Consider the following 13,674-nt stretch of genomic DNA (forward strand, 5'->3'; position numbering starts at 1 on the left):
TTAAGACTCTGCTCGCAGTTGCTCGTGAACCACTGGATGAGGGAGAGTCCTTCTGAAGATCCCGGATGAAGAAGTATCGAGAACCGCTTGCTCCTTCTTCTTCTTCTTCTTCTTCTTCTTCTTCTTCTTCTTCTTCTTCTTCTTCGTCAATATAAAATCGTGAATTTGTAGGTAAACAAAACAGTGGCTCCACACACCACTCACTAATGGCTTGATTACTAATCGATATCGAATGGTCTCCAGGTGTGCTTTCTAAATGGGAAAAGCTGGTGTTTTATCGGAGCTTTTATTGGGAGCCAATTTCCTTTCGCTTAATGACGCACAGGTGATTCCCAGCGCTTGCTCAGATCTCTTTGTGATTGCTTGCACACCGGCCTCTCTCATTGGCAGGTCAAGTGGTTGTAGCTCCTCTTCGCGGGATAGGGCCTCTTTTGCGTTTGTCGAAATACCATTCGGATTGTTCGTTGTCGCTAGATCATCGTTTCAGATAGGACAACAATAAACAATGAAATATATTGCTTATTTTTTACTTTGTTACCATTTTTTGCGATTCGTTTTTCTGGTTTAGTTCATTCTTTGGTTGGAATTGCATATATATATATATATATATATATATATATATATATATATATATGTGTGTGTGTGTGTGTGTATGTGTGTGTGTGTGTGTATAACTGAATCACGAAAATATGGAACGTGATGAATATATAAATAAAGACAAAATCAATGAAGGAAAGAGAAACAATGAGGTGCTGCAAGGCCTTTTAACTTTAGTCCTTTACTTAGCAGACTGAAGAAATAAAAAAAAGTGAATTTTACAAAGAAGGCTCATATGAATTACAGATGGGGATTACAAAGGAAAAAATATAAGCCTGGAATCCAACACAATCAAAGAATTAGCAGACCTAACAAAACATGGTTAATATTTATGAGGTTTTACAAAGAATTAGGCTCAACGGCTCAAAAACAGGGACAGGACAATTAAAGTTTATACAAAGAAGGTGACTGACCACCAACAGATGTTTTAAAAAGCACAACTCAATAATTCACATTTTTGGTAGACAAAAAAATTTTTTTTTACAAGGTGAACATTTTTAACAAAGAAATATATATTAAACAAAAGAATACACAGAAAATTTGTATAGGATAACTAATTTTTAATTAAGTCAGTGATTTTATCTTTTAGGTCACTCTTGAACATTTTGCTTATACAGGGGTCCAAATAATATATGCCAGGGCTAAGATTAGTATTACAACTGGAAATGAGCTGTATAATAGCAGATTCTAAAAGATTTCTTGAAGAGAAATCGCTTGATCTGGCAATCACTGAACTCTCAGTCCAATTTACCTTGTGAGAGTTTTCACTTAATTGAATGAATATAGCGTTAGACGTTTGTCCAGTTTTGACAGAGTGCCTATGCTGCTTAATGCTTACATCTAAATCCTTGCTGGATTGGCCAATATAAAAAGAGGGACAGTCTATACATAGAATTTTATATATTATGCTGTTGTTTTCCTTAGGGCTTACTTTTATTAACATCCCTTTTAGTGTGTTATTATAGGAAAACAAAAGGTTAACATTAAAAGATTTTAACAATGATTTTATGATTCCAAAACCACTAAAATAAGGCAAGCTAAGAATGTTCTTTGGGGCTTCTTTCTCCATGTTACTTTCACTATAAAACTTTTGGTGAACTTTATTATAGCAAATATCTAGTATATGAGAAGGATAATATAAATTGGTTCCTATTTTCATTATGCATTAGATTTCTTGATCCAAATACTCGGGACTGACATGTGCAATGCTTTTAAAAACATAGAACAAAAAATGGATATTTTGATGCTAAGGTGATGGCCCGAATAAAAATTGACATAAGTTCAGTTGTTGGTTGATTTCCTGTAAATAGTGAATTTGCACTGAAATGGTTCTCTATGTATTAAAACTTCTAAGAAAGGGAGGTAATTGTCTTTTTCTAATTCCAAAGTAAACCTAATGGATGGTACTTGGTTATTCAAATTTGAGAGTAAATCATTTACTTCAATATCAGCTGGCAAAACAGCTAAAATATTGTCAACATATCTATACCACTTTAAAGGAGTATAAATAATATTTGGTAAATATTGTTTTTCAAAGAATTCTATATACAAGTTTTAGAGGAGTGGGGATAAAGGGTTGCCTATTGCCATACCAAATATTTGTTGGTAAAATTCACCAGTGAATATAAACTTACAATCACACACGCACAACCTAATGAGTGAAATTATATAACTTACAGGTAGAGGTAATTCATGATGGATTAGTTCATTCCTAAGATACTCTGAAATAGAATCTATAGGGACTTTAGTAAAAAGAAAACAAACATCAAAACTAACTAATCTATCAGAAAGTGATTTTGTTTAATTTATCAACTAAATCTAGAGAATTATATATGTGAGAATCGGAGATAGTTCCAAGTAAGGGGGACAAGAGCTTGGTAATATATTTTGAAAGTTTATGTGATATTGAACCAACAGTGCTGATAACAGGTCTCATAGGATTATTTTCTTTGTGCATTTTTACTAATTCATTTATTTAAGTGAAAACTCTCACAGGATGAATTTGACTGAGAGTTCAGTGGTTGCCATATCAAACTATTTCTCTTCAAGAAATCTTTTAGAATCTGCTATTATACAGCTCACTTCCAGTTGTAATATTAATCTGAGCCCTGGCATGTATTGTTTGGACCTGTGTATAAGCAAAATGTTCAAGAATGACCTGAAAGATAAAATCACTGACTTAATTAAAAATTAGTTATCTTTTAAATATTTTCTATGTATTTGTATGTTTAATATATATATTTCTTTGTTAAAAATGTTCACCTTGTAAAAAAAAATTTTTTGTTCACCAAAAATATGAATTATTGAGTTGTGCTTTTTAAAGCATTTGTTGGTGACCAATCACCTTCTTTGTATAATCTTTTAATTGTCTTGTCCCTGTTTTTGAGCCGCTGAGCCTAATCCCTTGTAAAACCTCTTCAATATTAACCATGTTTTGGTGTCTGCTAATTCTTTAATTGTGTTGGATTCCAGGTACATATTTTTTTCTTTGTAATCCCCATCTGTAATTTATACGAGCCTTCTTTGTAAAACTTATCTTTTTTATTTCTTCAGTCTGCTAAGTAAAGGACTAATGTCGAAAGGCCTTGCAGCACTCCAATGTTTCTCTTCCCTTCATGGATTTTGTCCTTATATATGTATATATATAGGTGTGTGTGTGTATACACATACACACACCACACTTACACACACACACACACACACACACACATATATATATATATATATATATATATATATATATATATATATATATATATATATATATATATATATATATATATATATATATAAAATATATGTAATATATATGGATTAAAAATTTACACCAAAAAAGTATTTCACCTGGTTGACATGCGGTAAGAGAACGCACCCATGTTGCTTTTGTGGGTAAAATTTGAAACTGATACGACCATCTTGCATTTGATGGCAAGAGACAAATATTCCGGGAACAAGAGCCCGTGCTGGCATAAGGCCAGCTCTGTCTTAACACGAAAGACACCGACAACGCTAAATTACCAAAGGAAAACCACTCAGATGTTCAGCATTCTCGTCAGCCAGACAAGTGTTCAAGAGGCACTGACTCCATCGACCGAGGCTAATGTTGGCTGAAAGTGACCTCTGAAAGTGACCTCTGAAAGTGACCTCTTCTTCGTCTCCTTTGTTGTGGTTGACCTTCAGAGAATAGTGCCACGTCATGTTTGTGTTAGACATATCTACACATATATATATATATATATATATATATATATATATATATATATATATATATATATATATATATAATGTATATATATATATATATACATTTATATATATATATATATATATATATATATATATATATATATATATATATATATATATATATATATTTATATATATATATATATATATATATATATATATATATATATATATATATATATATATATATATACATGTATTTATTTACGTTGTCACGAGAAATTGCCTGTGGTTCATTTTACTCTGTTCTTCGCCCCCTTCCTTTGAACTCTGCCTTCTGGGTAATGAAAGCCAAGACTTTAAGCGCCAGCTGCCTCCTACGCTTGCTTATGACATGTGTGACGAAGTGCGAGCGGCCCTTATTATTAATAATTGAGAGAGAGAGAGAGAGAGAGAGAGAGAGAGAGAGAGAGAGAGAGAGAGAGAGAGAGAGAGAGAGAGAGTCCACAACAACCTTTCAGTGAGACACCAAGTCGATGTCAGGAATTTCCAGACTACGGAAACATAGTGGCCCACTTCATGACATTTCATGCTCCTTCCCAAACTCCAGTCGCCTTGACGACAAAGTCAGGCGGAGAATTAAAAAACCCGAAGAGAAAAAATTACAAATTAGAGAACAAATATACAAAAATATCCACATACAGCTTCGAAGCGTCCTGTGGTAATTTTTGTACAGATTTTGTTCGCAATTTATGTGTGTTTTATTTTCAAGTTTCAAATTTCGATACTGAACTGTCATTATAGGAATTCAAAAATATTTTTTTGAAGGCTTCATGTCACTATGTACAGATCACGAAAATGTATATTCTCCTCCTCCTCACTCAAGTCGAATCTACTGGAGAAAGTTGTCAGTCAGTAGATGATGGATGTTGAGGCTGTCGCCTTTGGGACCTGGGGAATCTTGGGGCTGGGTCAAGAATGAATCTTTCTAGTCGTAAATGCATCATTTTCATTCTGCGGGGCGCCGCGACGATCCCTCGCCCTTATCGCTAATGCAGAGACAGTGGCATCTGAAGTACATTTAAAGCTTAGTGTACTTAACTGATATTACCGGCAAAAAAGTGATGAAATCACAAAAGGCGTATATATATGTAGTAATGCCCAGCCACAAGAGACAGCAGATATGGAGGTCAGGTGGTACAAGGAAGGGGTACGCTTTGGGGCTTTACTCCGCAACCTGATAAATTATGATGAAAGTGAAAAGTACAAGTAGGAGTCTTTTCTCGCTCAGCATAGAAAGAGAGAGAGAGAGAGAGACCTTCGTGGGAAACCTCCAAATCCAGAGTCTCATCCCGGTCCGGTCGCCTGAATATTTCCAGAGTTACAGAGGGCCAAAGTCGGGGTTTTTGTTCACTCCTGGTGGCCGGGCTTTGCTAACGGTCAACTGACGTGGCGGTTGATATAAGCTAGTCGTTCGAGGTTTCCAAATGCAGTCAATCATCACTGGGATATCTGGAGAGCTCACAGCCCACAAATGAAATCCTGGCACCCTTCATTTCACGTTCCTGGACTACTTATTATTGCGATTTGCCGGTCAACTGATTCATACTGACTCTGATTAATTCCTTTCCTATTTCTGCCAATTATTTGTTCATTTTGACGAAGCTCTTGTCATTTTGGTCAACACACATTTTCCCTTCTTTGCAAATAACTATCATATACCTAAAACGTGAACCCTAATAGCTAACATGAACGTGTTCTCTTGTTTTTCGTGTTGGCATGCAGCGTTGGTTTGAATGAGCCTTGTCTTTTCGTGCAGGATTTGAAACTGCAGAGTCAGGAAAGTGTTTCAACCAATAGTGAATGACACTAAAGCTGTTTCTACTTTTGACTCCAATATCCATCCAGTCTTTGCAGTGGAGTCTACACATTATAAACCCTTGTTTCAAAGTCCTAAAGCAGAGCTCATTCTTTCCCCAAGAAAACAACGCTAAGACTTAACAGATAAAGCGTTACACGAACCATCTTTAAATCTTCCAGAGCATACATTTAACCAAGGTTTTATTATTGTTATTTTTTTAATAATAATAATAATAATAATAATAATAATAATAATAATAATAATAATAATAATAATAATATTATTATTAAATACAAAATCCACATTTATGTAAAGTACTGTATTTACAAATAAAATGAATTCCAGGAGCTTTCGAGCCTGCTCAGCTCCTTTCTAGCTGGAGAAGGGAGCTGAGCAGGCTCTCGAAAGCTCCTGGAATTTATTTTATTTGTAAATACAGTACTTTACATAAATGTGGATTTTGTATTTTATAAACATATTCACGGGATTGTGAAGAAGATTTGCATTATTATTATTATTATTATTATTATTATTATTATTATTATTATTATTATTATTATTATTATTATTATTATTATTATTATTATTATTATTCAGAAGATGAACCTTCTTCATATGGAACAAACCCACATACAGGGGCCATTGACTGGAAAGCAAGCTTCCAAAGAACATTATGGTGTTCATTTGACAGAAGTAACAGAAGATAATAGGAAATATGGGGATAAGAAGAAGAGATCAGTTATTAGAAGGGAGAAAATCAACAGAACAGAGGAACAGAATTCAAGTCACGTAAATGAAGATCATCTCTGTAGTATATACTTGAACAAGTGATGGCGAGATCAACGTGATATCGAACTCGCGATATGTTCCGAGCAGCTCTATTTGGATTTTGCATACCTGCAAAAGGTGCGCAACTTATCATTAAACATTCGCATCGAAAGAATAGATGGAACTCATTAGGGATCTTTCCTAGATAGTGACCCTTAAGGGTTTTCGGGGGTCATTATTATCTTCATGATATTGACAGTTTTTATTTCATGTTTTTTATGGTCATCCCCAACGGCGCCTTCGGAAAGGTCATTGTAAACCAGAACAATTTTTCTTTCACTATCTTTTACAGAAGAATTTTTACATTATTATTATTATTATTATTATTATTATTATTATTATTATTATTATTATTATTATTATTATTATTATTAGAAAATAAAGAATTTCTGCTGTAAAAAATACGCTGTTTTTTGTATCCACCGAGATATGAACATTGGCAAACCATTGACCAATATTGACATGCAGCAAAAGTGAATTGTAAGATAAATTGAGAAAACGCAGTGTAAAGTCAATTCGCACCACGCAGCTGTCTTTTTCAACTAGATATTATTATTATTATTATTATTATTATTATTATTATTATTATTATTATTATTACTATTATTATTATTATTCCGTCTCAGGGTCAAAAAGGCGTCGCAAAGTCACAGATCGTACCCATTCAACTTTGTCAAAGACGTCCGCCACCGGTGAGTCCAAACAGGGGAGTTGGCAGGAGGCGCATGCGCGGGGGAGAGTGCCACCTGGCTTGCCTAGTGAGTGCACGAGCTCACCCATAAAAGCTGCCCTCCGCTCCAACCGTGACACAGAGCTCAGAAAGCCACCCACCTGTTGTGAGTTTCATTCAGCGATCCAAGACGCGATCATGAAGACAGCGACGTTCCTCCTGCTGTTGGGCCTCTCGTGCAGCTTTGCTCTTAGAAGCGAAGCCTCCGGAGCAGAAAGGGTGAACACACTTTCCATTTTCTTTCTCTCGTATCCTGATTTGAGACCAGTTTACCTGACGAGATTTCGTATCTGTTTCAAATGTGGAAGGAACTGTTATCTAAAAGGAGAGCAGATCAAGTCTTTACAAGGCTAATCTTCTGTTTCTTTTAAAAGAAAATTGCTAAAACATTTATATATATATATATATATATATATATATATATATATATATATATATATATATATATATATATATATATAACTTACGGATAAGAGTTTCTTTTAAGCTGATAATTTGTCACTGCTATTACTGGCCTCGTGTTATTTCAATGCTGAATCATATCTACATGAAATAAATAGATAAAGAAATCTTTGGAAGATATTTGTTATTATTATTGTTATTATATAATAATATGATCATCATGAGGTGCCTTCCCTTACACATTTTCTTTTGGCTTGCAGATTGGGAACGTTCATCGAAAGGGTAAGAAAGAACCTGGTAGGAGGTTGGAGCTGAGGTCAAGTACTTTTATCCTTGGTGCCTTGTAAGCTTTCTTACTGGCGCCTGCTATGATTTGACCCGGGGTACTCCAGGAGATTTTGGACGGGACACGGTTGGAATATCAGAAATTAGACGAAAAAGAGATATAAATATATTTCCCGTGCTTGCTTCCATTGCCTTATTTAATTAACTAACTGTATATACATTACAGTAAGTATTCGGTTGCTACTGCTTAATAATTCGCATTTCTCTTCAGACGTCATGGTATATATATACCTATGTTCAGGTCTTCAGTGTATTCAATTCCTTTCATTTTCTTCGCTCACTTTCAAAATTCTCTCAAGATATTTTGAAGTTTTGAGACCATCAGTGAAGTGTTATTATTATTATTATTATTATTATTATTATTATTATTATTATTATTATTATTATTATTATTATTATTCAGACGCTCACTTTCAAAATTCTCTCAAGATATTTTGAAGTTTTGAGACCATCAGTGAAGTGTTATTATTATTATTATTATTATTATTATTATTATTATTATTATTATTATTATTATTATTCAGACGCTCACTTTTCAAAATTCTCTCAAGATATTTTGTAGTTTTGAGACCATCAGTGAAGTGTTATTATTATTATTATTATTATTATTATTATTATTATTATTATTATTATTATTATTATTTATTATTATTCAGACGCTCACTTTCAAAATTCTCTCAAGATATTTTGAAGTTTTGAGACCATCAGTGAAGTGTTATTATTATTATTATTATTATTATTATTATTATTATTATTATTATTATTATTATTATTATTATTATTATTCAGACGCTCACTTTCAAAATTCTCTCAAGATATTTTGAAGTTTTGAGACCATCAGTGAAGTGTTATTATTATTATTATTATTATTATTATTATTATTCAGACGCTCACTTTCAAAATTCTCTCAAGATATTTTGAAGTTTTGAGACCATCAAGATATTTTGAAGTTTTGAGACCATCCGTGTTATTATTATTATTATTATTATTATTATTATTATTATTATATTATTATTATTATTATTATTATTATTCAGACGCTCACTTTCAAAATTCTCTCAAGATATTTTGAAGTTTTGAGACCATCCGTGAAGTGTTATTATTATTATTATTATTATTATTATTATTATTATTATTCAGACAGATGCTCACTTTCAAAATTCTCAAGATATTTTGAAGTTTTGAGACCATCAGTGAAGTGTTATTATTATTATTATTATTATTATTATTATTATTATTATTATTATTATTATTATTATTATTATTATTATTATATCTCTTTTCTATTTTTTTTAGAAGTACGAAATGTGATCAAAAAGTGATCAAAATAGAAATTATATATAGTGAAGGGAGTCATGTTCCTCATTATGACCTATGTCTATATCTAGAGAAAGCTCATCATCGTCAGCATTATGAAAGTATAGAACACAAATGCTTGAAAAGAAGGAACTGCGTAACTCGGGACATCATAATTACTTTCCGCCCGGAGTGGAGAGTAGGCGCATTCACACAGGACTCCTTTTCTCACTGCGCAGGTTGTAGGGCATCTGCCGCATGCCGCGCTTACGGCGGTTACTGCATCGCAAGCAACCAGGCAGCTCATTGCAGCGGCCTCCTGTTTCCGATGGAATGCACATCGACCCACTGTTCCTGCTGCATAAACGGTAAGAAGGAGAAACTCTGTAAATGTGCAGTTTGTAGTAGGCTACAGAAGCTTCTCCCGTTTTCCTGAGAGCCTCGACGACTTTGCAGTTCTTTTCACGAGTGATTCTCGACTGTCTGCTCCAAAAGTTGTGTTGCATTTAAAATTTTGTTGCCACCCACTGTTTGACTGAGGACGTACAGTTAGTCATATGAGACACTGCAGCATATAGAATATCATTAAAAAAAAAAATAGGCTGCTAGGAACATTCCGGCACACGAAAAAAAAAAGAACATTTACCGTGAACTTATCTCTCAGAAACAACACTGGAAGATTTGCTTCCATATTCCAGTAGCTCTATAGAAACCAAAGTCGTGTCATAGCCTTGTTATGTGATAATAGGGTCATTTCGACACTTTATCTTTCATGCAAGATAAAAATGTATTTACGAAAAACATCATTTATTCTGGGTTCCTATTACCGTAAGCCTTTGTTAACAGTCAAGATCAAAGTACATTCTGAGGCTGCCTAGGGAAGCGGGTCGACGCTCGCGATGACTACAGGACCTCTGGCAGTGAGCAACTCCCTCACTCACTCACTCACTCACTCACTCACTCACTCACTCACTCACTCACTGTCTTTCCCTGCTTTTCGCAGCTACGCTGAGGCGGAATGAATGCACGCAAACGAAAGGTCTCTGCCCCGCAAACTCAGTGTGTCAAGACAGAGATGTAGGCTACGAGTGCGTCTGCAATGCAGGCTACCAGCTCTGTGGAGGTGAGTGATACTAAGGATTTGAACATTCTCAGTTTTAGGAGAAAATGACAGAAGAGGGGCGGGGTGTGGGCGGGGGTGGGGGATTATCATTCAAGAACTAATATGTAGATGACATCATTCCATTTTTCCTTTCCTTTCCTGTAAAGTTGATTCGCAAGTTTTCCTAACTTACATTCAGTGTCACAGCCCCTGAAACGTCCTCCCTGGCTTGTCTATGAGACCGATTCTCTAAATGGAAGTCTGACATCGTTGACAAGATTTGCTCTTTCCAACAGACATTGATGAATGCGCCAGCAATCCTTGTGGTGCAAACTCCATTTGTCAAAACACAATCGGGAATTACAACTGCGTCTGCAACACTGGCTATGTTTTCTACAACGGTTCTTGCATTAGTAAGTTTCGCTTTATTTTGAAAAAGACCTGATTGGGATCCTAGGCACCCCTTTCAGAGGCTTCTCGAAACAATGTTTGACATTTAGAATAAGGCTCAGCGCCAAACGATGTCTGCAGCAGACAATTCACTTATTGAACAGAGAAGTAACGGCATGATAAAAATCAACTGAATGCTCTTCACTAAACTGTAGGTCTAGAACCTTTTTCTTGAAAGTTTTATAGATAATTAAGTGAGTAAAGTATAAAGTAAAGCAGAATACAGAATAAAGCTAAAACCTACATTGCTGTGTCTTAAACATAGCATGCTTCGTAAGCTTCTTCTTCTACTGATATGTCCGTGCACATAATCTGTAAAGATTCTCTTAAAGTGGACTTGTCTCATGTTCCTTGTAATAGCATCGATATATATATATATATAATCAGAAATATAAACGTCCTTTAATATCAATTCACTCTACCTCGGAAGTAATATATTTTCATATATGTTACCGAAGGGGGAATTTTAGGTGATAATAAGTCCACGTCCCGTGGGATCGAACCAGCGACGGACGGGAGAATCAGGACTACAGTGACACGCTAACCAGTCGGCCACATTATAAAAGTCTCTTGTGGCCGACTGGTTAGCGTGTCACTGTAGTCCTGATTCTCCCGTCCGTCGCTGGTTCGATCCCACGGGACGGTGGACTTATTATCACCTAAAATTCCTCTTCTTAACATATATGAAAATATATTACTTCCGAGGTAGAGTGAATTGGATATTAAAGGACGTTTGTAGCTTTCTGATTGTATATGAATCACGGTGATGTGATAAATAGTCATATATATATATATATATATATATATATGCGTGTGCCTTTTATACACTATATCTCAATGGAAGATTGGCATATTTAGTCTTTTCTTACAAGAAAAGTATTCAATATACTTATTTCTGTACCAAGAGTGGCTAGAGGAGCAAGTGCTTATTATTATCCAGAGTAAGATGAACCAACCAATAATAATGCTACTAATTAATCTCTCTCTCTCTCTGCCAAAATCCCCAGTTCCGCCCCGGAAGTGAAATTCCACGGTTCCTGGGCTGGTGTTGCAGGAGGAATCGCAATGTAGGCGGAAACCGAATGTGGGGTATCACCATCTTACTCATCAACTCAGCAAACATCACTGATGACGGACCTGACTAAAATTTCTATTATTTCCATCACAGAAGAAGAAGAAGAAGAAGTTGGTACAAATTAGATTTCTGTCTTCGCTCTTTCATTCCATTTGATACACGATTCTCGTGATTCAAAAATACCATTGAATTCATAAATAAGCTTAGAATTTTTTTATTATGTTTCTTCAACTGGATTGTAAAGTTTCATCACTTCTTGAACACCTGGAAAGTCCATTTCTGTTTGGTGTGTTCTAATGATTATTGTTTTCTGAATAAAGTCTTCAGCAATGTACTGTTTCATATTTATGTTTTTCTAAACAAAGCGAATCTATATTTGTGACACTTGAACTTCATAGCTGGATAAAGCACGGAACAAATGCCTGAGATTTAGACTACTCATGAAATATACTTTAAATAGATAAAATTGGTAAAGTGCCAAATTACAATTTCCCACTGAATATTGAACAACCAGAATTGATAAAGTGGCATGAACCTTCATCTGATAATTCACCTGTGCAAGAATCATTCTCAAAGAATATAACAAAGAATACAAAAAAAATTCTATTGCAAAAATCGAAAGTTCAAATGAAAGGGCGATGGTATACGGAGCCACTGAAGATTTTTCAGAGAAATGGGCGGTTGTACTTTCGCTCAGCTTCCAAGGAAAATTTCTCTTTATCCCTTTCTCCTTCCCACGAAAGTGAGAAGTACATAGCGTCTCTCTCTCTCTCTCTCTCTCTCTCTCTCTCTCTCTTCACACACACACACACAGATAATCGTATGTGAAAAAATTACATTAAAACCGCAAGAGAAATATAGTTCCTGGTATTATCTCTCTCTCTCTCTCTCTCTCTCTCTCTTACTAATACAACTGAATAATTCCAAAAATACCCATAAACTATATTGAATGTTTCAATGTTACTATATATATATATATATATATATATATATATATATATATATATATATATATATATATATATATATATATATATAATGTATGTATATATATATATATATATATATATATATATATATATATATATATATATATATATATATATATATATATATATATGTATCTATATAATATATATGTACACATATATTATAGGCCTGATTTTCGAGGCCTATGTTTTATTTTATTTAATTCTCTGTTTTAAGAACAGAGGTTGGTATCTCTCTTTCCCTGAGATATGTTTGGTAGCGAAAACCTACTGGTTGAGTCAGATGATCTCTCAACATCCCATCTTAAGTTATTCATCTTCACATCTTAGGTTATTCATTACCCCTAACTAAATTCTAAGGGCTACTGGAATGAGATACTAGGATACAAAACTAAAAACTTTACTGAAAAAAAAAATAGCTTCAAAAAAGCTACGAAAGAATGAAATCAAATGATTCAACATAACTACGAAAATCTGATTAAGGTCCAAAACATAGACACTCATTTATTTAAAAGGAATATTTACCCATCTGCCATTCAAATCATAAAAGGTCACTCAATACATTATAAAAGTCATTTCATATATGATTAAATGTCACACCACTCCCTTTTTTGAAGAGGAGCGTGGAGAAAAATACCTGGAAGAGACAAGCATTATATTAAAAACCAGAAATTGTAAAATAAAAAATGCAGAAACGCAAGATTTCACTGCAACAGGGATAAAGTCTTTCTCCAGAGTCCGTAACAAAAATCCAAAATATTTTAAGAGTTGTACTCACTTCACGAAAGTCTTCTTGAACGTAGACTCCATCTG

At 34.2% G+C, this 13,674-nt stretch overlaps 2 protein-coding genes across 2 annotated transcripts in view; one reads left to right on the plus strand and one right to left on the minus strand.

The window, feature by feature from the left end:
• The window catches only part of LOC136854879 (uncharacterized), a 362,933-nt gene that overhangs the window by 98,348 nt on the left and 250,911 nt on the right, over nt 1-13,674 (minus strand). The gene's annotated exons all lie outside the window — the stretch shown is intronic.
• LOC136854823 (low-density lipoprotein receptor-like) lies at nt 7,234-12,216 on the plus strand. The gene is made up of 6 exons (XM_067131363.1): nt 7,234-7,421; nt 7,865-7,886; nt 9,485-9,613; nt 10,249-10,368; nt 10,644-10,760; nt 11,805-12,216. The coding sequence occupies exons 1-6, from the start codon at nt 7,341-7,343 to the stop codon at nt 11,819-11,821; spliced, it is 486 nt and encodes a 161-aa protein (XP_066987464.1). The 5' UTR covers nt 7,234-7,340; the 3' UTR covers nt 11,822-12,216.

This window comes from Macrobrachium rosenbergii, chromosome 30 (genome assembly GCF_040412425.1).
Source record: "Macrobrachium rosenbergii isolate ZJJX-2024 chromosome 30, ASM4041242v1, whole genome shotgun sequence".
Taxonomy (NCBI): domain Eukaryota; kingdom Metazoa; phylum Arthropoda; class Malacostraca; order Decapoda; family Palaemonidae; genus Macrobrachium; species Macrobrachium rosenbergii.

Bases quoted from the DNA above. Each gene is read 5' to 3' on its own strand.
- LOC136854823 (XM_067131363.1), top strand. From the start codon at position 7,341: ATGAAGACAGCGACGTTCCTCCTGCTGTTGGGCCTCTCGTGCAGCTTT. The intron at 7,887-9,484 runs GTAAGAAAGAAC...CTCACTGCGCAG, and splicing joins TGGGAACGTTCATCGAAAGG to GTTGTAGGGCATCTGCCGCA. The intron at 10,369-10,643 runs GTGAGTGATACT...TCTTTCCAACAG, and splicing joins AGGCTACCAGCTCTGTGGAG to ACATTGATGAATGCGCCAGC.